General features: G+C 45.9%; 1 protein-coding gene across 2 annotated transcripts; it reads left to right on the forward strand.

The window, feature by feature from the left end:
- Positions 1–576: 576 nt before the first annotated feature.
- Positions 577–22489, forward strand: LOC115082649 (phosphatase and actin regulator 3-like). Of its 2 annotated transcripts, none has more exons than XM_029586853.1 (5): positions 577–1183; positions 15811–15872; positions 17277–17417; positions 17773–17849; positions 21864–22489. In XM_029586853.1, the coding sequence occupies exons 1-5, from the start codon at positions 1093–1095 to the stop codon at positions 21877–21879; spliced, it is 387 nt and encodes a 128-aa protein (XP_029442713.1). In that variant the 5' UTR covers positions 577–1092; the 3' UTR covers positions 21880–22489. The 2 variants fall into 2 exon arrangements, with proteins under 2 accessions (XP_029442713.1, XP_029442712.1); XM_029586852.1 differs by lacking the exon at positions 577–1183 and adding an exon at positions 15250–15703.
- The last annotated feature ends 273 nt before the right edge of the window (positions 22490–22762 follow it).

A 22762-nucleotide genomic window follows, 5' to 3' on the forward strand; every position in this document is an offset into this window, starting at 1 on the left:
TTGTTAATAACTTGAGAGAGCCTGATATAAAAACATCAGATCCTTTAATGGTTTGATGGCAGGGCTATTCCCCACGGTCCTATAAAAGCTTCAGCCAGGTCAGGTTTTCTGGGTAGTCGACATATCTAAATTAATCTGTTATACCAAGTGTATAATACAATAACAGCTCTGATGAATATTCAGTGTGGACATCCTGAAAACCAGATTGGTTTGCAGTCCTCAAGGAATGGAAGTGAAAGAGCTTGTTATCCCTCATTCTCCTTTGCTAGTGCTATAACATATAAATATGAAAAAAGAGAAAAAAATAATGCACAGGAACGGACTCCCCCTCCCCCTTCCTCCTAACCCTGTCAGAAACCAGGCCACTAATTGCTGCAGTGGCATTCACTGCTGTGTGATTCCTGAGCCTCGGCTTCCCTGGCTTTATTATCTGTACAATTGCTAGGCTTGTTGTTCTCTCTGGCTGCCTCCCCCCCCCCATTATTGCTCAGTTCCCTAGCAGATCTTCGCAGGATCTCGGGAGGGAATCTCATTTGCTAGGCAGGTTAGGAATCGCTGCTGCCACTCATCCTACGATTGGAAGGCTCAGCCCTGAGGAAGCTGCCGAGCAGGGAGGGCGTGTAGCCCTCAGACAGAGAGCGGCATGAGAATGTCAGGCAGCTCTGTCGTAGCTGTGGGGGAGACGAGCAGCGGAAAGCACCTGCCGAGGGAAGCTGAATGCCATTAAGGCTGACATTTGGTAGAACTCAGTCGTGGTGATGTTAGAAGGGCACATTGCACAGGGAGGATGACAGCCAGGAAACACTTGTGGACTACGTCTTAAAACACCTTTTTCACTGCTCGGCTGGGCACGGTCTTGACTCCTGGCTTTCCGAGAGAAGATGCAATGAATCTGTAATTTGGTGGGAAACCTAAAAGTTCTGGCAGGACCTACCTAGAAAGGCACTTCCCTAACGGCGAGGAGCTACAGAAATTGGCATTCCTTTATTTATTTCCTAAATCTTGTGAGGATGAGCTCGTGAGGATTCAGGGATACACTAAGAACCCAATACACAGAGCCACACACACCTGTGGACAGCGCGGGGAGGCGCCATGGTGCAAAATGTGATTCTAGTGTTTTTCCGCAGGCGACTGAGCCAAAGACCTGCTGTGGAGGAGCTGGAGAGGAGAAATATCCTTAAGCGTGAGTATAGAAATCTCTCTCTCTCTATATATATATCTGTATGTGTATATGTAACCTTTTCAGCTAGAATAATGTGAGCTGCATTTGCAGTCATGTTCTGCCTTATTACCAAAGGGTGGTAAATCCCAGCTAATTGCTTTTTGTGTCTCCGGCAACACATGAGACTCAAAACACTACTAGAGCAAAGCCTTCCTAGGGTGCCCATTCAGAGCTCCTCCCGAGGTTGATGATTATAAATGAGCTTCTGTCACAGGAAAAAAGAGCCAATAAATTAAAATGCCTCTGCGTTTACACACACTGAAACTTCTAGACCCCTACGAACCCCGGGGAGGTGCTGATTGAAACTTGCTGATGGTATCTGTGAACACCGCACAGTTTTTCTGGCATAAGGCAGGGTAATTTTCGGTTCGTACGTGTAGCGAAGTGGCTGAGACAATCCTGTGGGAAGCATCATTGTAAGGTGATGTCTCAAGGCAGGGGAACCTCATCGCATCAAATGCTTCGTCTTCGTAGGTTGTGAGACCTTTTAAAGGACGTTCTGCACGAACCTTCAAGGCCGCCTCGTATGTTTTCTGCAAGGAGTTACAGGACTTGGCCCAGTACAGTTATAGTCCAACACCATTAGAATAATACAGGCGTGTGGAGCTTAACAGTTATGCGGGGTTCAGAAGTCATTTGAACTGTGCAGAAAGCCAGCGTTTCCCTATTGTGCTAGAAAAATACAAGAGGTAAGATATGAGCCACAAATGACAAGCAGTCCCACGCAGAATTAATGGAGCCAGCGTTGTGGGATGTGCACATATTTATAGATTAAAAATGAAACCATTGTCAGTATTCCCTTTGAATTTCCTGACATACGCCGAAAATGTGGTGTGGAGAGAACACCAAACACAGACGTTATTAATGGAAACACTTGGATACATACATGCACATACACACGCACACATACATGCACATACACATGCACACATACATGCACATACACACGCACACATACATGCACATACACATGCACACATGCATGCACATACACACGCACACATACATGCACAGATGCTTACAGACATACCCATACATAAATACACACAGACACACACACATGGAGATTTCAGAAGCCTTCATCCCTTCCAAAAGTAGGCTAAAAAAAAAAAAAGAATATATTTCCTGTGCACAGATCGTTTTCCTCTTTCTTGCAGATACATAAACACAGACCATTATGTGTAGTATCAGCTAGACACGTCTTTGCTTTCCCCTGTTGCTACCCTCTTTCTTGTTAGATATTAGACACATTATCTGCTCTAATGATGCTGTCAATCTGATTAACACCACTAGATTTTTAAATACCTTAAGCTCTCTCCTGCTTATCTGAGCCAGCAACTCTAGAACCCTGGGAGAACCTCTGGCATTGTAGGAAGCTTATTCCTGCTCACCAGAGAGGGGTGACAGGCGCCTTGCCACACCAGCATTTGTAAGGTAGTGCAAGGAAAGCAGCTGGCTTGTGGCGTTACTCCTGAAGGAGCCCCCAGCTGGTGGTTTTGCACATTCAGCCCTGTTGCAGGTCACAGAATTGCCTCCCCAGTGGCTGTTTCCGGTCACAGAGCTCTGTCAGGCAGACGGGATCCTGCATTCCGATTGGGGAAACCCCAGGCGCTATCTTACAGAAGAGGGAATTTTGTTTTTTCTTTTTGTTAATAATACATCATTTATGTTAACAGTTTATGACAGTGGTAGCAATTTCTGGAGTACATCTATTCAAGGAGAAGGAAATCCCTCGCTCCAGGTCACAAAGTACAAGTGAGCCAGCGCTGCTCTTGCACCTCCGTGTCTCAAAGCATTCTGGGAACTTCCCTGCAGGATCAGCCCTGCCTGGATCTGATGGCACGTCCCCTCTTTGAAGATCAGCTAAGACCGGTTAACCTCTGCCCTGAAATTCCCTCTCTGGCAGTCACTGGTGCCAAATGTTCAACACCGTTGTTGGCCCAAAGATTGCCTGGATGATGGAGATCCTCAGGTCACAGGCTACATCCCCTGCCAGGTCTCAGCAGAGCCGGGTGGACATTCTCCCAGCCGGGCAGTCACTTTTTAAAATTTGAAAGTTGGCATAATTTGAAAACGTTTCCACTTTTGGGGAGTCAAAACCTTTGCGATCAAGTTTTTAGAGAAGAAATCCATTTCTAGAAATGACCCAATTCCTTTTTTTTTTTTTAAAGTTTTCCCAATGAGTCTGAAATGAAATGTGCACTTTTGCGAATATTCTTGAGCGTGCAAAGAATTTGGAAATACTTTTCTCTTATTTATTGTAAAGATTTTATAAAGCACTTTCCCGACCTTTTATTCCAGACGACTCAAAAGTGCTGCCCAGCCGTGTCACACATACATCATAACCCCTCCCCCCCCCAAAAAAACCCACATCTAAAAATGTAAAAAAAAAAAAAAAAGAAAGGAAGACTGCCTTCACCGGTGGGCTATTAATATTATTTATTTATCACAACGGTTTACAAATATAGCAATGAATTACATTTTTAGAGAAACAGTACATTTCAAACTGCATTAATATAAAAGCATGAAAAGGATATGAGAATAATGGAGGGATTCATTACTACAATAAGGGAGAATAATTCCAAGGAACAATTTAAATAGAAAGTTTAAGAAAGTATACAAACGAAAGAAAATTATGAGTGAGATCAGTCTTTGTACTAAGTATATATGAATAGTTTCAGGTAATATTAATACCCAAGTAACTCACCCTTCCCCCGCCCCCCTCTGCTTATACAGATCAAAAGCTTATACAAGTCCTTCGGTTCATTTAATGTTTATAATATTTATTTAAAATGTTATAGGCTGCAGAAATCAGCCACAGCCACCAGGGTGGTTTACAGTAAATACATGCACAATATTACAAGAAGTAAGATAAACAACAAAAACCACAAAATACACATTCACATTAAACAATGAGTAGTCGTCCTATTCTGCAGGTTCCACACCTCTCTCATAGCGAACATATCCAGTGTCTTCCGGGAACAGAAAGCTTTTGACCAACTTAAAACTTAAGTTAATTGATCTCGGCTCTTATCGAGACTGGCCATGTATTCCAGAGATCTGGAGCCATCATTGAAAACACCTTTCTAGCCACATGCTGACTCTTTATTAACAGGTCGATACAGAAAGAGTGCGGCAGTGCCGGGCGCACCCTCGTTCCCCGCACGCACAGTCCTGCTCACCTACCGCTCGATACTCTATTTAAATTGCTTGCAAATGCAAGCCGCGTCTGCGAAGCGTTAGGCGAAACGTTAGGCCCGCGCAACCCATTTTACTGTATAGGCGCTTAATACAGCGCCTATACAGTATCCTGGGTGTGCTGGTACCTGTCATTTCAAATGACATTTGAAATGACAGGTACCAGGAAGTGGATGGTTTCCCCCCTCCCGAAGCAAGGCGCAGGGCGAAAACTAAAACAAAAGTTGTTTTATATATATATATATAAATACCTAGATGTCACTTTCCGAATCCCCCATCTCCACGCGTGTTTATCCAGGCGGCGGTGGGAGCGGGTGGGCGCCCGTTCATCCAGGTGGCGGCGGGAGGGCACGCGTTTATCCAGGTGGCGGCAGGAGGCGGCGGGCGGGTGGGCGCGCGTTTATCCAGGCAGCGGCGGGAGGCAGCGGGCGGGTGGGCGTGCGTTCATCCAGGCGGAGGGAGCCGGCGGCGAAAGCGGCCTCCAGCAGCCCCCGCCGGCAGTGAATGAATGCACGCCTGTGTACGCCCGTGCAATTTTGGCGCTGAAGGCGTGACATTACGACGCTTGACGTCACGGCATGTGACTGCCTTGAGCGCCGAAATTGCACGGGCGTACACAGACGTGCATTCATTCACTGCTGGCGGGGGCTGCTGGAGGCCGCTTTCGCCGCCGGCTCCCTCCGCCTGGATGAACGCCCACCCGCCCGCCGGCTCCTGCCCGGATAAACGCGCGCCCACCCGCCTGCCGGCTCCCGCCACCGCCTGGATAAACGCGTGTGGAGATGGGGGATTCGGAAACTGACATCTAGGTATTTATATATATATATATATATATATATATATATAATATATATATATATATAACAACTTTACCAAAAGTGGAGCTCGCTGCAAATGTTTGTATATATGGATCTAGCATTATTGTTTTAAGTTAATTTAAGGAATCGCATGTGTAGTGCAATGATTTGAGGGAAAGTTTGCCGTCTACCATTGCCCCTGCCTGTAACGCAGGGGTAGGGGTAGGCGGTAAGTTAGCAGGTTAGACGCGGGGCAAAACGGCAGGGTAAAATAGCGATAGTCGGGGTGCGCGTCACTGTATGGGAGGGAATAGCTAATTCGATCGTTTACATCTGATATAGCTGCCGCGTGCGGAAGGGGTTATGCGTCGGTTTCAAGAAGCGCTAAGGACGCGTGAAAGTGGAGACTGTATCGCAGGATCGCCTTACGCGTCCCAATTGTGCGCCCACAGCGAGTTACAGACGGGGAATCTCCAGCCGCACTTTACAGTATCGATCTGTAAGTTAGGAAGTTCCAACTGGTAACCTTGCGAGGATCTCAGGGACTGCCCTGGTGCCCAGCAGGTTAACTTATTCAGGGCCAGTACCGCGCATCCATTTAAAGGCTGTGGTAAGCAAGTTACAGTCAATGCGTTCACCTACAGGCAGCCACTGCCGAACCAAAATTAAACACTAAATAAAAAACCCTCCGAAACAAAAGGAACAGCGATGTTCCCCTGCGGGGGCCCCTCCACAGGATCCCAACCACCTCCTTACCTCCCCTGAGGCTCTCTGAGGGTGCAAGGAGTCGGGGGCAGTCTGTAACCGCGCCTTCCCCACCGGCTCTGATTAACACACGGCACCAGTTCTCAGGGCCAACCAGCACCGAGTTGTTTTAGGTCCATAAAGCAATATGGCCATGAAATAAGTTTGCTCACTGACTTGCTTTTCAGCCATAAAACAACTTGTCGGCCGGACCTTAGACGGGCGCCATTTTTTAACCACAGCTAGTGGGGCAGGAGCCACTGTGGATCACTCCTGTCCCTTTCAACCTCCGAGAACCATGGAAAGGATAGGGGGTGGCAGAGGAAACTGTGTGTGTGTGTGTGCTGTAATGAGGAAAAGAAAATTACATTTGGGTTTTGTTCAGAGGCGCCAGATCTCCTCACTTAAATTCTACGGTCGTTCCCTTTTTTGGAATGGAAGATAATTTTGTTCCTGCCTAACACCAGTTAGAAGCCTGTGTATACAGTGTGATTGCTTAAGATTGTTATCTTATCAGTTTTTACTTTCCAACAGGTCGATTCAGTAAAGATCGTGGGAGAACGGGCGCTCTGCGTGCTCGCTGTCCCGACGCGCGCCCAGCCATCTCTCCTGGGCGTGCGATCCTGTATTTAAATGAGGAGTCGCGCTGGAAGGAGGTGCTAGGGGCGGTTATTCGCCACTAGTGCCTGCTTGGCCCGGGACAGGTGGCTCTGTCAGCGGGTTCGGGAAACCGACGCTCAATTTTATCAGAGTCTGTTTTCTGAACCCGCTGACAGCGATCAGCTAGGAAAACAGGCTCCGGTAAAATTGAGCAACTGTTCTCCTAACAGGATCGGCCGGCACACTTTTTAATTTTTTTTTACAGTTTTGGTTCCTCCGACTTAATATCGCTAGGATATTAAGTCGGAGGGTGTATATAAATGCGGTATTTTCTACTTTTCTGTCCACTTTTCCAGGCTGCTCATAAATTAATGCCTGACCTTGGGCAGGCGTTAATTTATCAGCATTAAATAGAAACATAACATAGAAACATAGAAATGACGGCAGAAGAAGACCAAATGGCCCATCCAGTCTGCCCAGCAAGCTTCACACATTTTTTCTCTCATACTTATCTGTTTCTCTTAGCTCTTGGTTCTATTTCCCTTCCACCCCCACCTTTAATGTAGAGAGCAGTGATGGAGCTGCATCCAAGTGAAATATCTAGCTTGATTAGTTAGGGGGTAGTAGGGGTAGTAACCGCCGCAATAAGCAAGCTACACCCATGTTTATTTGTTTTACCCAGACTATGTTCTACAGCCCTTATTGGTTGTTTTTCTTCTCCCCTGCCAATAAGCAAGCTTCTCCCCTGCCAATAAGCAAGCCACACCCATGCTTATTTGTTTTACCCAGACTATGTTATACAGCCCTTATTGGTTGTTTTTCTTCTCCCCTGCCGTTGAAGCAGAGAGCTATGCTGGATATGCGTGAAGTATCAGTCTTTCTCCCCTGCCGTTGAAGCAGGGAGCTATGCTGGATATGCGTGACGTATCAGTTTTCTTTTTTTTCTCCCCTGCCGTTGAAGCAGAGAGCTATGCTGGATATGCGTGAAGTATCAGTCTTCTCCCCTGCCGTTGAAGCAGAGAGCTATGCTGGATATGCGTGAAGAATCAGTTTTTCTTCTCTCCTGCCGTTGAAGCAGAGAGCTATGCTGGATATGCGTGAAGTATCAGTCTTCTCCCATGCTGTTGAAGCAGAGAGCCATGCTGGATATGCATCGAAAGTGAAGTATCAGACACATTTGGTTTGGGGTAGTAACCGCCGTAACAAGCCAGCTACTCCCCGCTTTGTGAGTGCGAACCCTCTTTTCTTCTCCCCTGCCGTTGAAGCAGAGAGCTCTGCTGGATGTGTGAAGTATCAGTTTTTCTTCTCCCCTGCCGTTGAAGCAGAGAACTATGCTGTATATGCATTGAAAGTGAAGTATCAGGCTTATTTGATTTGGGGTAGTAACCGCCGTAACAAGCCAGCTACTCCCCTCTTTGTGAGTGCGAATCCTTTTTTCCACATTTCCTCTTGCTGTTGAAGCTTAGAGCGATGTTGGAGTCACAGATTGGCCGCACATTTTACTTTCTGAATCCTGGGTGTCTGACTAAGAGTCTCATTAACATGCACGTGATGAGCGCTATTAGTTTTCAGGGGGTTTGGCTGCGCGTTTTCAAAGCACTGAACCCCTGTTAAACACTGCGCACGTCCCAGCGCACCTTACTGAATCGGCCCGCACGTCAGTTAGCCATACGAAGTTAATTGGAATAAAACTGAACAGGAAAAGTTCATGTGCACCCCTGTGCAAGTAACCCGCGCTCAGAAGTTCCTGATCTTGAATATCTTTGGCTTATTCTTATGTTGCTGCAGGAAAAGGTTTCATGAGATACCAGGAATCCAGTTTTCTTTGAGATCAATAGGGCAACTAGAATTCTACACTGTAGAAATTCAGCAATTATTATAGGCATTTGGACATCTGTATTCCATTGTTTGCTGCTTAGCCCCCTGTGCCATTCACCTTGCTCTGGACAGATGTTTGCTTCATGCTAGAGTGAGAGATACAGAAGCAGCAGGTGCAAGACAATGTCCCGTCCTCTGGCATCCCAGCGTTCTCCGTTTATGCCAATCGGCACCTGAAACTGTGCAGGAAAAAAGCAACTACTTATCATGAGTCTTGAAGAGCAGGGTGGAAGACTCCACTCCTCCAGCAGGAAAATCAGTCCCCAGGATTTCCACAGTGGATATTCATGAACATAAGAACATAAGAAAATGCCATACTGGGTCAGACCAAGGGTCCATCAAGCCCAGCATCCTGTTTCCAACAGTGGCCAATCCAGGCCATAAGAACCTGGCAAGTACCCAAAAACTAAGTCTATTCCATGTAACCATTGCTATTGGCAGTGCCTATTCTCTAAGTGAACTTAATAGCAGGTAATGGACTTCTCCTTCAAGAACTTATCCAATCCTTTTTTAAACACAGCTATACTAACTGCACTAACCACATTCTCTGGCAACAAATTCCAGAGTTTAATTGTGCGTTGAGTAAAAAAGAACTTTCTCCGATTAGTTTTAAATGTGCCCCATGCTAACTTCATGGAGTGTCCCCTAGTCTTTCTACTATCCGAAAGAGTAAATAACCGATTCACATCTACCCGTTCTAGACCTCTCATGATTTTAAACACCTCTATCATATCCCCCCTCAGTCGTCTCTTCTCCAAGCTGAAAAGTCCTAACCTCTTTAGTCTTTCCTCATAGGAGAGTTGTTCCATTCCCCTTATCATTTTGGTAGCCCTTCTCTGTACCTTCTCCATCGCAATTATATCTTTTTTGAGATGCGGCGACCAGAATTGTACACAGTATTCAAGGTGCGGTCTCACCATGGAGCGATACAGAGGCATTATGACATTTTCCGTTTTATTCATCATTCCTTTTCTAATAATTCCCAACATTCTGTTTGCTTTTTTGACTGCCGCAGCACACTGAACCGACGATTTCAATGTGTTATCCACTATGACACCTAGATCTCTTTCTTGGGTTGTAGCACCTAATATGGAACCCAACATCGTGTAATTATAGCATGGGTTATTTTTCCCTATATGCAGCACCTTGCACTTATCCACATTAAATTTCATCTGCCATTTGGATGCCCAATTTTCCAGTCTCACAAGGTCTTCCTGCAATTTATCACAATCTGCTTGTGATTTAACTACTCTGAACAATTTTGTGTCATCTGCAAATTTTATTATCTCACTCGTCGTATTTCTTTCCAGATCATTTATAAATATATTGAACAGTAAGGGTCCCAATACAGATCCCTGAGGCACTCCACTGTCCACTCCCTTCCACTGAGAAAATTGCCCATTTAATCCTACTCTCTGTTTCCTGTCTTTTAGCCAGTTTGCAATCCACGAAAGGACATCGCCACCTATCCCATGACTTTTTACTTTTCCTAGAAGCCTCTCATGAGGAACTTTGTCAAACGCCTTCTGAAAATCCAAGTATACTATATCTACCGGTTCACCTTTATCCACATGTTTATTAACTCCTTCAAAAAAGTGAAGCAGATTTGTGAGGCAAGACTTGCCCTGGGTAAAGCCATGCTGACTTTGTTCCATTAAACCATGTCTTTCTATATGTTCTGTGATTTTGATGTTTAGAACACTTTCCACTATTTTTCCTGGCACTGAAGTCAGGCTAACCGGTCTGTAGTTTCCCGGATCGCCCCTGGAGCCCTTTTTAAATATTGGGGTTACATTTGCTATCCTCCAGTCTTCAGGTACAATGGATGATTTTAATGATAAGTTACAAATTTTTACTAATAGGTCTGAAATTTCATTTTTTAGTTCCTTCAGAACTCTGGGGTGTATACCATCCGGTCCAGGTGATTTACTACTCTTCAGTTTGTCAATCAGGCCTAGCACATCTTCTAGGTTCACCGTGATTTGATTCAGTCCATCTGAATCATTACCCATGAAAACCTTCTCCATTACGGGTACCTCCCCAACATCCTCTTCAGTAAACACCGAAGCAAAGAAATCATTTAATCTTTCCGCGATGGCCTTATCTTCTCTAAGTGCCCCTTTAACCCCTCGATCATCTAACGGTCCAACTGACTCCCTCACAGGCTTTCTGCTTCGGATATATTTTAAAAAGTTTTTACTGTGAGTTTTTGCCTCTACAGCCAACTTCTTTTCAAATTCTCTCTTAGCCTGTCTTATCAATGTCTTACATTTAACTTGCAAATTTATTCTCCTACAACAACTCTGCCCTAGAAACCAGGATCCAGCATTTGAGACGCGTGCTTCAAAGGGGTCGGTTTTAAAAAGACCGCACGCGCGTCCATGTGCGCGGTTCCCGGTGTGCGCATGTTATAGAATCCGATGTCCGCGCGCGCATGTGCGGGCAAACCATGACTCGCGCATGCAGGGAGGGGGGAATTTTCAAATTATGTGCGGCGACACAATCAGCCTTTTTTCCAGTTCCCTCCCAGTCCGCTCCAATTAAGGAGTTTCCTACCCCCTGCCTAACCTTCCTTCCCCTTCCCCGCTCCCTCCCCCTCTCCAATCTGACCCCTAACCCCTACCTACCTACCCCCAATTTTTTTATTTCACTACTTACTGCTCCTCCGGAGCAGAAGTAGATTCCACGCGCTGACCAGCTCCCGGCGCGCGCTTCCCCAGAACGGCTAATGACCACTCTCCCGGCCCGCCTCTGTCCTGCCCCGCCCAGGACAGGCCAGATGTTGCCCCCCAAGTCTAGGTCACATGTGGATTCTGTACTGTTTAGCCAACCGACAGCTGTAATGTCATATTTTAATTTCGAAAATAGCCAGAAAATTGTGCACAATCAAATTCTGCTCTCCAAAAAGAAAAATTATTGCAAAGCAAATTCATTGCATGCATGAAAACCAAAGAAGCAAAACGAACCCTGATGTCATTCTTATTGAGGTTAATGCTACTCCTAAAATGAATATGTGGTTTCATATAAGGGTGTGCATGGAAAAATATATTTAGGGGGTTTGTTTTTCCTGGTTTTATAAATGCTAAATAATTTAAGGATAGCTTAAATGACACAGGAAAAATGTGTTCTTTTTTTATTATGTCTTTTCGGATTGGAAACTAAACAAAACTTAGCAAGACATTTTGCTGGCATTTTTGTGATTTGAAAATGACAGCACACCCCCGGTAAACGCCAGCATTAATTTAGAGAGAGCGTGGACAGGTCATTCCTTCTAGAGGTTCGGTTTACAACCTTGGTTATCGCTGCCGAGGCCCAGCTCCTGTTTTAAAGTTATTTATGCTGATAAGGGCTCCAGGATGCTTTGAAAGAAGAGCCGAATATCGCAGGTCTGCTCCCATCTGTTCCTGCTTATCCGGAGCTGGATGCGTCCTCTGTAACGCTCCGGCACAGGAGATAAATAACAAGGCCCAAGTCCATAAAATGCTCTTCCTCAGGGTCTGATGCGCTCAGCTCTTCAGCCCTGGACACAGAATTGGGGGGAGTCTTAGTAAATGAGGCCATTTAGTTTGCTGCTATTTTATAAAATTTAATTGAAATAGATTCGATGAATAGAAAAGAAAAATGAAAAGTATCCCTTGAGGAAGTGCAGAGTCTATCTAGTAGCTGGCATTTGTCCCACAAAAACCTGCAATCTGTGTAGGCAGTGCAACCTTTCAACCAAACAGATGTAGTACAGGAGCTTGGGGGGGCCGCACTCGGCACCTCCTGATAACCTTTGCTGTAGCAATTCCAGCCCCACCACGTCCTCCAGCTATGAAAGCTTCCATTTGTAGCAAACTGAAACTGATGAGACAGGGTGGGACTAGAGAAACATCCCTAACAAGCAGAAACTGTACCCCTAAGTGATTGCTGTTCCCAGAGAGAAGCCTGGCTTTTCAGCTAATCGGCAAATTCCCAGCTGCAGGCTGGCTCCAGCTTGGTTGCAAGGACTGGAGATGTGTTGCGTTAGGATGGGAAGAGACTGACCCCCATGGGTCACTTATGTTTCTTTTGGCGCCCGGAGGGGGTCACTGTAATACCGTTCTGGACTAGGACATGGCGGGGGTAGCCAGAATGACCCCTGCGCTCCCAAACACCCAGCCTGGCAGCTCTGGATCTGGCGGGGCCAAGGGAGCCTGAACACAGCTCTGCAGCTGCCATTTCACCGCGCAGCGTGACAGGCAGAGCAGCAGTGCTGAAAAAGAGGGAAAAAAACCAGTCCTTGCCTTCCCCCTCCCCATGCCTCTGAATTTTCTAGAAGGAAGAACAAAGGGGCAGCCTGAGGAACTCTGGGCACCAAGGCTCTCGCTGTTGCACTTAGCAGAAAATGAACTTTGCTCACCTATTTTTTTTTTGTTGTTGTTGTTGAAATGTGTGGAGGCTGAAATTTCCTGGAAGTAGTTTCATGCTGCAAACCTGCTAATGAGGGTCTGTTGCTTGGAAGCGCCAGGGAATGTGCTCTGCTGCGATTTGAAATGTCAAGGATAACAATTTACTAATGGATTCGTGCGAGAGAGACCTGCTGCTTCTCCTCCTCTCTCTGGCAGTTTCGCACAGTCCCGACGGCTTCCTCTGCTTTGTGTGGCACTGGCATTAACAGGGTCTTTCTCTCATCCCAGCTCTCTCCCACAGTCGCCAGTCCCAAAGGTACTCATTCATGGCCACACGAGGGAAAGACTCTTCTGATACAGGGAAGCAGGTCCAAGTCCCCAGATGGATTTCTAGTAACAGTGCACCCATCACAATATAAATAAAGTAGGTGAGAGCCTGGGCTCTTTTATGGCTTCATTTATCCCCTGCAAGCTTTCGTTTTTTTATGGGTGAGATATCATCCCTAACCTCTTGAACTTACTCTGGTTTCTTCTCCATTTGCTCTCTTACATGCAGGCCAAGGGATGTAGTGCCCGGCCTGTTGGAAAGCAGGATGCCTCTCCCCAAAACCGTGACCATCATCGCTCTGGCTGTCCCGCAGGCACCTGATAAAGCTGGAGATATTCATTCATGCTTCAGTTCTTCAGCACTGAGCAGTGCTCCTGCCCTCAGGTGGTCCAGGGACTAAGCATCTGAGCTGGTCAATGTCTTTACCCCTTCAAGAGTTATGTCTGTCTCGGACACTGAGCCTTGCTCCGGATACAGCAAGGGTTCTGTGACTTTTCCCCTGCTGAATGCAATCGGGTGAATGTCCTGCAGAAACTCAGGGGCAGATTTTAAAGTTTTTGGGTACTTGCCAGGTTCTTATGGCCTGGATTGGCCACTGTTGGAAACAGGATGCTGGGCTTGATGGACCCTTGGTCTGACCCAGTATGGCATTTTCTTATGTTCTTATGTTCTTAGTACGCCCACGCATACTTTTGTTCACGCGACCGGCGCAAACAAGAGTATGCTGGATTTTAATAGATACGCGCGTAGCCGCACGTATCTTTTAAAATCCGGGGTCGGCACACACACGGCTGCCCAAAATCGGCAGCTTGCGCGCGCCGAGCCGCGCAGCCTGCCTCCGTTCCCTCCAAGGCCGCTCTGAAATTCTTCCACCCCCCCCCGCACCTTCCCCTCCCTTCCCCTACCTAACCTATCCCCCCCAGCCTTATCTAAACCCCCCCACCTTTGTTTGAAAAGTTACACCTGCCTAAGGCAGGCGTAACTCGCACGCACCGGCCAGCTGCCGGTGTGCGATTCCCCGGCCCGGGAGCAGTTTTGGAGGCCTCGGCCACGCCCCCGAAACACCCCCGGGCAGGAACCACGCCCGTGGCCCCGCCCCCGGACGCCCCGCGGCGGGCACCCCCCCCCCCCCCCCCCAAGAAAGCCCCGGGACTTACGTGTGTCCTGGGGCTTGCGCGCGCCGCCGAGCCTATTCAACATAGGCTCGGCGCGCGCAGGGGGAGCTTGGGGCAGGTTTTCGGGGGGTACGCATGTATCTTACGTGCGTACCCCTTTGAAAATCTGCCCCTCAGTTTATTACTGATTCTTATTTTTATTCAGTCCTGTGTACGCCCAGAAAGAGAGGCTGCAAGACCATGGAAAGCTTAAAGGGGCCAATCTGATTGACTGTAATGTGCTCGGAACTCCTTAGGCTGGTGCTACCCTGGATGAGGCTCAAAAGACACAGGTAACCCTGCCGTGCCCCTATGAGGCTCCTTCACCTTAGCTTACAGGATAGCATTTTGTGTGGCTGTCTGAGCGCTGGCAGGCTGTGGGATGCAAAGCACAGGGAATGCAGTATTCAGTTATCTGTACCTTCCAAAAACGTGTAGATTGAGTCGTCGTGTACACAGCTAAATGCCCCAGCCAATACAATCAGATGTTATTTGAAAAGCAGACCTTCAGAAAATTGCCTCTAAGCACAATATTTTACAGCATTGTAAAAATCCAGGGAGAACCACCAGCAGCAGGAGAAAGGAATTTGCTGAGGGCGTTATCCTGGGGGATTCTTGCAGCTTTCTTTGTCAGGGTCTCCTCTGCAGTCAGGCACTGAGCTGATTCTTAATTTAGCAACAGAAAACACCAGGAATAGAACATCCATTCCCCTCTGTCCCAAAGCACATTCTGCATTCTGCTCATTGATCTCGTACGCTGCTCTATTTTTAGCTCCCAGTGCGTAGGAGCTCTCAAGGCTAGAATGTTAATGACAAGCCTGGACTGCAAACCCAGCAGGGAATAAAGCAGACGAGAGACAGATCACAAAGTGGTTAAGGTGGGAGAAATAAAAAAAAAAACAAACAAAAAAAAAACCCCTACCACCATGGCAGTCCAGGCAGAGAGGAATGAATCCTGAAAGAGCATCCAAGGAAAGCATGCAAGCTCAATCACAAGTAGCAAACATGAGATGCCTTCAGACCAGACACTGGCTCAGATTCCTTGCAACACACAGTGTTAGCTGGGATAACGCATAGCAGCAGCCACTGTTGCACCCACCCCGAAAGTAATTCTGCTGTAACAATGTCCAATTCATCTAACAAGTGCACGAATTTGAGCCGATTTTGTTGGCAGAATTTGACAGCTGCAACAAAAGAGATCATTGTAGCATGTAACGCTCATACAGGGAAGTGCACTGAAAAAAAGTCTTTGTTCCACTGTCATTTTGCATTCAGCATTTGGGTTTTGGTGCTGGGCAAGTGCATGCTACTTGGTGAAAGAGTTCTCTGTACATTATTACTTGTCCGGATCGAGATCAGGAGACAGCTGTGGCTTCCATTTGTGAACGCCAGTGGAGCTGACACGGGTGCAGGTAACTGTGTCATCCTGGGAGTGGAAATGTCGCAGGTATCCTTCCTTAAGGCTTCCTAAATCTGGCCCCGATGAGGAGGGTAATCTCGCTCCTTGTGTTCTCCACAGAAAGAAATGACCAGACGGAGCAGGAGGAGAGGAGAGAAATAAAGCAGCGGCTAACCAGGAAGGTAAGGCACCGACATCTTTATCTCTTTCAAAGTGAGCGATGAGTTTCCCCAGACTTGGTCAGTGGGGGCCCAACCCTGCCCTATGCCAAAATGGACTAAAAACAGCTAGGGGACATCCCGTTGACTTGAAATCCTCTACCTGCATGCACTCACGAATGGCTCCCAGCCCCTTTGGTTTGGGAAAGGCTGTGCCACGTCACCTGCTGAAGCCCTCTGAAGGATGGGGGGGGAGCAGCACTGTGCACGTCTGCGTCCTTCCTTAGTCAAGCTAGAAGTGCACCTCCTCTTCCACGGCGCTCGACCTGCAGCTTCCTTTCTGAGAGGTTTGGCAGAAGCAGACGCTTCAAATGTTTCCCTTGGAAACAGCAGGTGCAAAAGTCCAAAAACGCTGCAGGTTTCCAAAGGAAAGAAAGTGTCTGCTCCTCCTTTGAAACGTGGTGAAATTCCCCCTTAAATCCTTATCATGTGTGCTGGGGAGGGGGAGGGGGTGGAGGAGAAGGAAGGGGGATCCTGACTGAGGATTTGCATGAAAGCAGAAGAAGCTCATTAGCATATGTATTACATATTGAGCAATTATGTTGTAGAGCAGCAGTTGCTGGGCTCTCCCTGTAGATTTAACTATTTGGGCCTGCGGAGAAGGAAGGGCTTCCTAGGTCTAGGACATATATCCTCTGGCAGGGTGGGTTTTATGCCACACTTGCTTGCATTGTATTGTAATTTTCCAAGTTGAACTGCTTGTGCTATTTGTTAAAAACGAAGAAATACCCATTCTATTCCCCGCTATTATGTCAAGCATCCTCATTGTAAAGCTGTGCGTATCATATCTGTGTACATACAGTGATAGTGGGTGGGTAGCACACTGTGAAGCATTTAAATGCCTGGCCCCACTTTTGAGCAGATATCGCATTGAAAAGGTTTGTGTGCTGTGGTCCAGGATCGTTCTGCTCCTATTGCAGCAGCTGCAGGACAGCGTTTGGGATTCATACTCGCACACCATTACTTAAGGAATCGGGCTTAAGGGTGTGCAGAAAGTACAGGCTGTGCTGAAACCTTTTGCAAGAGACCAACACTTCTTTACCTCTTGAAAATGCTTCCCATGAGGTTTAATGAGCCTTTGGTATAAAAGTTAACAGCTTGATAACGGCTGTGATATTGAGAGTGAATGCTACGGCTTGATGGTAGCCCGAGCCCTTGGATGTGCAGCTAGACCCGGATCTGCATCCACCTCCCATTCACTGCTGTAAGAAATGACTCTAAAGTACTTAAAATAATAGCAAGACGATCACACTGTTTCCTAGCACAAATGTAAAAAATTGGGCTTGTTAGGGTTTTTTTTTTTAATTGTACATCCTCATCATCATCACTCATTCATGATTAATTTTTGCAAATAATTCATCTTTACAGCTAAATCAGAGGCCTACAGTTGATGAACTGAGGGACAGAAAGATCTTAATTCGATTCAGTGATTATGTTGAAGTGGCAAAAGCACAGGACTATGACAGACGAGCAGACAAGCCATGGACGCGACTATCGGCAGCAGACAAGGTAACAGGAAAAGTACAGAACTCCCTAAACAAAAGAAAATGCCAATGATTCTTTATTCGTTTGGCACAGAGAGTGCTCACAGTATTTGTAACCCCTCAGCAGGGTAAATGTGGTAAAGAATAGTTTGAACAAACAAATGGATTGCACAGAGGTCACTAACGTCACTTTTAAAGTTAGTCCACTTCATTGCCAAGACAATGGCTTCACTCTAGATTGTGACACTTTTTATGCGACCAGGCTAGGTCACCAATTTTTAAGTATCAAGGAACAATTCACTTAGCGGCTCCTTGCACTTTCTAGTCTGCTTGATTACATAACTATCTTTCTATAACATAATGCTCTCCTTTAATCCTAGGCAGCAATTCGTAAAGAACTAAATGAATACAAAAGCAATGAGATGGAAGTACATGCATCAAGCAAGCATTTGACAAGGTCAGCTTTCTTCCTGTCACGACGATATATGCAATGATTTTGCTTTTTGCCTATCATCTGTGGCCCAGAAGCTCTGAGTGTACACGTTAATTGTCTCGGGCTGCACAAGTCTGTAGAAGAAGCTGACTAGGGCTGAAACACGACACGCTGACGGGCCGATGCAATATCAGGTGCTCAAGTCAGCGCATTGCTAAATGTGTGCTTGGATATGTGTTCAGGACACACTAGACTTACACCCGATTCTGTACTGGGATTAGCATGTTCAAAACACGCGTCCAAACCAGCGCTCATCACATGTAAATTCCATGTAGATGAGGCTATTAGCTACTACCCCGTGATTCAGAAACGTCCTGCACGGCCAATGCCCATTGTCCCGCGGCAAATTTAACGACAGCCCGGTAACTGGAGTTAAGGCATGCTGTGCTCAAGGGCTCAGCCAGAAAAAACCAAACATCCTGCTTTCTGTGGTTCCTCCTAAAAGTGTCATTGTGATACAAAGACTGGAAAATTGGGCATCGAAATGGCAGATGAAATTTAATGTGGATAAGTGCAAGGTGATGCATATAGGGAAAAATAACCCATGCTATAGTTACACAATGTTAGGTTGCATATTAGGAACCACCACCCAGAAAAAAGATCTAGGCATCATAGTGGATAATACTTTAAAATATTTGGTTCAGTGTGCTGCAGCAGTCAAAAAAGCAAGCAGAATGTTGGGAATTATTAGAAAGGGAATGGTGAACAAAACAGAAAATGTCATAATGCCTCTGTATCGCTCCATTGTGAGACCACACCTTGAATACTGTGTACAATTCTGATTGACACATCTCAAAAAAGATATAGTTGTGATGGAGAAGGTACAGAGAAGGGCCACCAAAATGATATAGGGGATGGAACAGCTCCCCTATGAGGAAAGACTAAAGAAATTAGAGCTTTTCAGCTTGGAGAAGAGATGGCTGAGGGGGGATATGATAGAGGTGTTTAAAATCATGAAAGGTCTATAACCGGTGTGAATCAGTTATTTTCTCTTTCAGATAATAGAAAGACTAGTGGGCACTCCATGAAGTTAGCAAATAGCACATTTAAGACTAATCGGAGAAAATTCTTTTTCACTCAACGCACAATTAAACTCTGGAATTTGTTGCCAGAGGATGTAGTTAGTGCAGTTAGTGTAGCTGTGTTTAAAAAAGGATTGGATAAGTTATTGGAGGAGAAGTCCATTACCTGCTATTAATTAAGTTGACGTAGAAAATAGCCACTGCTATTACTAGCAATGGTAACATGGAATAGACTTAGTTTTTGGGTACTTGCCAGGTTCTTATGGCCAGGCTTGGAAACAGGATGCTGGGCTTGATGGACCCTTGGTCTGACCCATTATGGCATGTTCTTATGTTAGGAGGAACCACAGAAAACAGAATCGTGCAAAAAATAAAACGTCTTTGAAAAAAATATTCTGGGAGCCCAATATACACGGTCCAGGCCATGTATATTGTGCCAGTAAAGGGAGAAAATGGATGCTCATATTGAGCATCCATTTTCCTACCCTGCTCTGACAGCCACATCTCCTGGGCACTCGATGCCGAGGAGGTGCTAAGGATGGACTCTTTTTTATTGTGCACTGATATTGCATTGGCCCGTGTTTCTGCTTAATCTCAGATTTAGAGTTTACCCTCACTTTAAACTTGTCGAAAAATAATCCTAGCCAGCAGCTCATCGAAAAAGGTGTTGGCATGACCTCAGTTTAAAAGCTCTGACTATTCAGAATAATGAAATAGGTAAAATGTAATAATTCCCATTTTCAGTAGTGATTCTTTCTTAATTTAAATTGCAACAGAGAAATGACTGTTACTGCACACAGAATATAATAATTATACACCACCTTCAAGAGTGAAATATCTAGGTATGTCATCATATATTGCCTCATCAGCAAGAAGCACTTGTCTTTTAGGATAAGACAGTCCTGCTTTTTACCACATGGCATCTTTGGATTTGTAGTTCCAATTTAAAAACAAAACAAAACTGGATTCCAGTAGGAATGTGCATTTGTTTTCTAACAAAATGAAAAAACAGAACATAAGACTTGCCATACTGGGTCAGACCAAGGGTTCATCAAGCCCAGCATCCTGTTTCCAACAGTGGCCAATCCAAGTCAGAAGTACCTGGCAAGTACCCAGACATTAATAAATCTCAAGCTACTATTGCTTAATAATTAATAGCAGTTTATGGATTTTTCCTCTAGGAACTTATCCAAACCTTTTTTAAACCCAGTTACACTAAGTGCTGGATTTTAAGATTTAGGCGCGGGCGTAGATTTGTGCGCACAACTATATGCCTGAATTTATAGCATGCGCACGCAGCCATGCGCATGTTATAAAATCCAGGGTCTGCGTGCGTGCAAGGGGGTGCACACTTGTGCATATTGTGCGCGTCGATCCGCGCAGCCTTCCTCCTTTCCCCTACCTAAACCCCCCCCCTTACCTTTAACTTAGAAGTTGCGCCTGCCTCTGGGCAGGCGTAGGTTGCACGCGCTGGCCGATGACTGGCCCGCGATCCCGGGCACAGCGGCAAATGGCCGCTGTGCCTGGAGGCTCCAGCCCCGTCCCCTCCCCGCCCCCTTTTTCAAGCCTCAGGACATATGCGTGTCCCGGGCCTTGCGCGCGTTGCCGGGCCTATGTAAAATAGGCTCGGCGCGCGCAGGAGGGGTTTTAAAGGGTTTCACGCGTATATTACGTGCATAACCCTTTTAAAATCCACCCCTAACTGCTGTAACCACATCCTCTGGCAATGAATTCCAGAGCTTAACTATGCGCTGAGTGAAAAATAATTTTCTTTGATTTGTTTTAAATGAGCTACTTGCTAACTTTATGGAGTGCCCCTAGTCCTTCTATTATCTGAGAGAGTAAATAACGATTTACATTAACTTGTTCATGTCCTTTCATGATTTTGTAGACCTCTATCATATCCCCCCCATCAGTCGTCTCTTCTCCAAACTGAACAGCCCTGACTTCCTTAGCCTTACCTCATAGGGCAGCCGTTCCTTGCCCCTTCTTTCATTTTGAAATCTCCTTTTCTGAAATTCAGGATTTCTTTTTTTTTTTGGGGGGGGGGGGTGTTTTCTTTTGTTTTGGAAACAAACCCCCATTTAAAAATTGAAAACCACCCCCACCCTCCCAGGATGGCTTTTCCCTCATCCACGGGTTTCCCCAATGTTGAGAAGAAGGAGGGACAATTCCTGGTCAGTCCTGCCCTGCTGCCAGGGAGCGCTGATGGGCTCTTTGGCCCGTGACAGCTGTAAAGCAAAATGGTGCCGGCCTCTTGGCCAGCCAGCACCACTCTGAACACAGGAACTGGCAGTGGGGCAAGAGCACCTGGGAATTGCTCCTGCCCCATACCAACATCAAGGAAGCCCCATACATGGGGTGAGGCCCCACCAGGGAGGGTGGGGAGTGAGGGAAAGGTTTCAATTTGTAAATGTAGGGGACTGTATGTGTGGGTCTGTGTGGGGGACTTCAACAAGGGGGATCCTTCCTATCATTTTGATTTTTCTTTTTGCTTTGGTGCTGATTTTTGTTTCTAATAGAACAGAACAAAAAATGTCTCTGTGCACACCTCCAGATTACAATATGCAAAGAGTCAGATGGTGGCCCTTCACATCAGACAAAACGATTTGCCTTACATTCTCTTTCCTAAACTTGTGCAAAGAAACATTTAGAGCTGAAGGGTACCTCCTGCAAGACCTATTTGCCTGTAGGGATGTGCAGGCATTTACTTTTGTGTCGTTTCTTTCCTGTCATTTTGGCGAATACTAACAAAAAAAAAAATTAAACAAAATCCCCAGTGAAATATTTTTTCCATGCACATCCCTATTAGCTTCTGAAATTGTAAGTTTTGCACGCTCTGCTGCGGCGAAGATGTGCGTCTGTTGTGTTACAGAGTAGGGTTGAGGGCAGCATGGCTGCAGCAGTCCATCGTGTGTGAGCACGAAACTGATGAAGTTTGCTTTGTTCACCATAGGTACCACAGGCCATAGGGAGTTTCTTCTGAGAAGAACATGTCGCTCCCTTTTGATAACGCTGCTAAGCACGTATCGGGAAACATAGGCTGGTCTTTCCCAGAGTCCAGTGCAGCGCAGCCTGATCTTAATGGTGGAGAAGCAGGACTGTGCAGGTGAAATCTCTCCAGTACCTACCTACCGAGGGGGGGCATCCTCTTCAGTGAGGTTCACTCTGTGACATGCGAGGACTAGGAGATGGGCTGAAAAGAAACCCGAAGATTCAAGCAAGCCACACGGATTGGAAGGCAACATCTGTTCTCACTTACTACTTGTATTAAACCGTCTTGCTGCATCTCTTGGAAGAGGAAATGCATGTATAGGCTTTCACCATGCCAAAGCCTCTGGCATAACAGACAGCACTTCCATGCACTATCATTCAGAATTATATTGATGAGACATTTTGATCTGATCACAATTAGTTTGTAAAACTCTTTTAAGTCCACGTTACAGCAAAATTATTTAATGTATTATAATTTCATTTTTTTATATGTACAAATAATGTCTTGCAGAAACACAGCTGCAACAATTTTTGACTCCAGTTAAGTTTTGTTCTTTGATTAAATGATTACCTACTGCAGGAAATTAACACAAGTGCTTCTGTGGTGTTTAATGAAGAATTTGGAATAAGCATTTAACAGCTGAATTCTTTTGCATTGATGAACCCATCAATAATAATAATAATATAGTTTCTTTAAGCTGTGTTTCCCAGTCCTTTCCTGGAGGCACACCCAGCCAGTCAAATTTTCAGGCGATATGGAATGAATGTACATGAGAGAGATTTGGATACATTGTGAGACTCAGAATATGCAAATCTATCTCATGCATATTCATTGTAGTAACCTTGAAAACCCAACTGGAT

The sequence above is a fragment of the Rhinatrema bivittatum genome, unplaced genomic scaffold (assembly GCF_901001135.1).
Source record: "Rhinatrema bivittatum unplaced genomic scaffold, aRhiBiv1.1, whole genome shotgun sequence".
Taxonomy (NCBI): Eukaryota; Metazoa; Chordata; class Amphibia; order Gymnophiona; family Rhinatrematidae; genus Rhinatrema; species Rhinatrema bivittatum.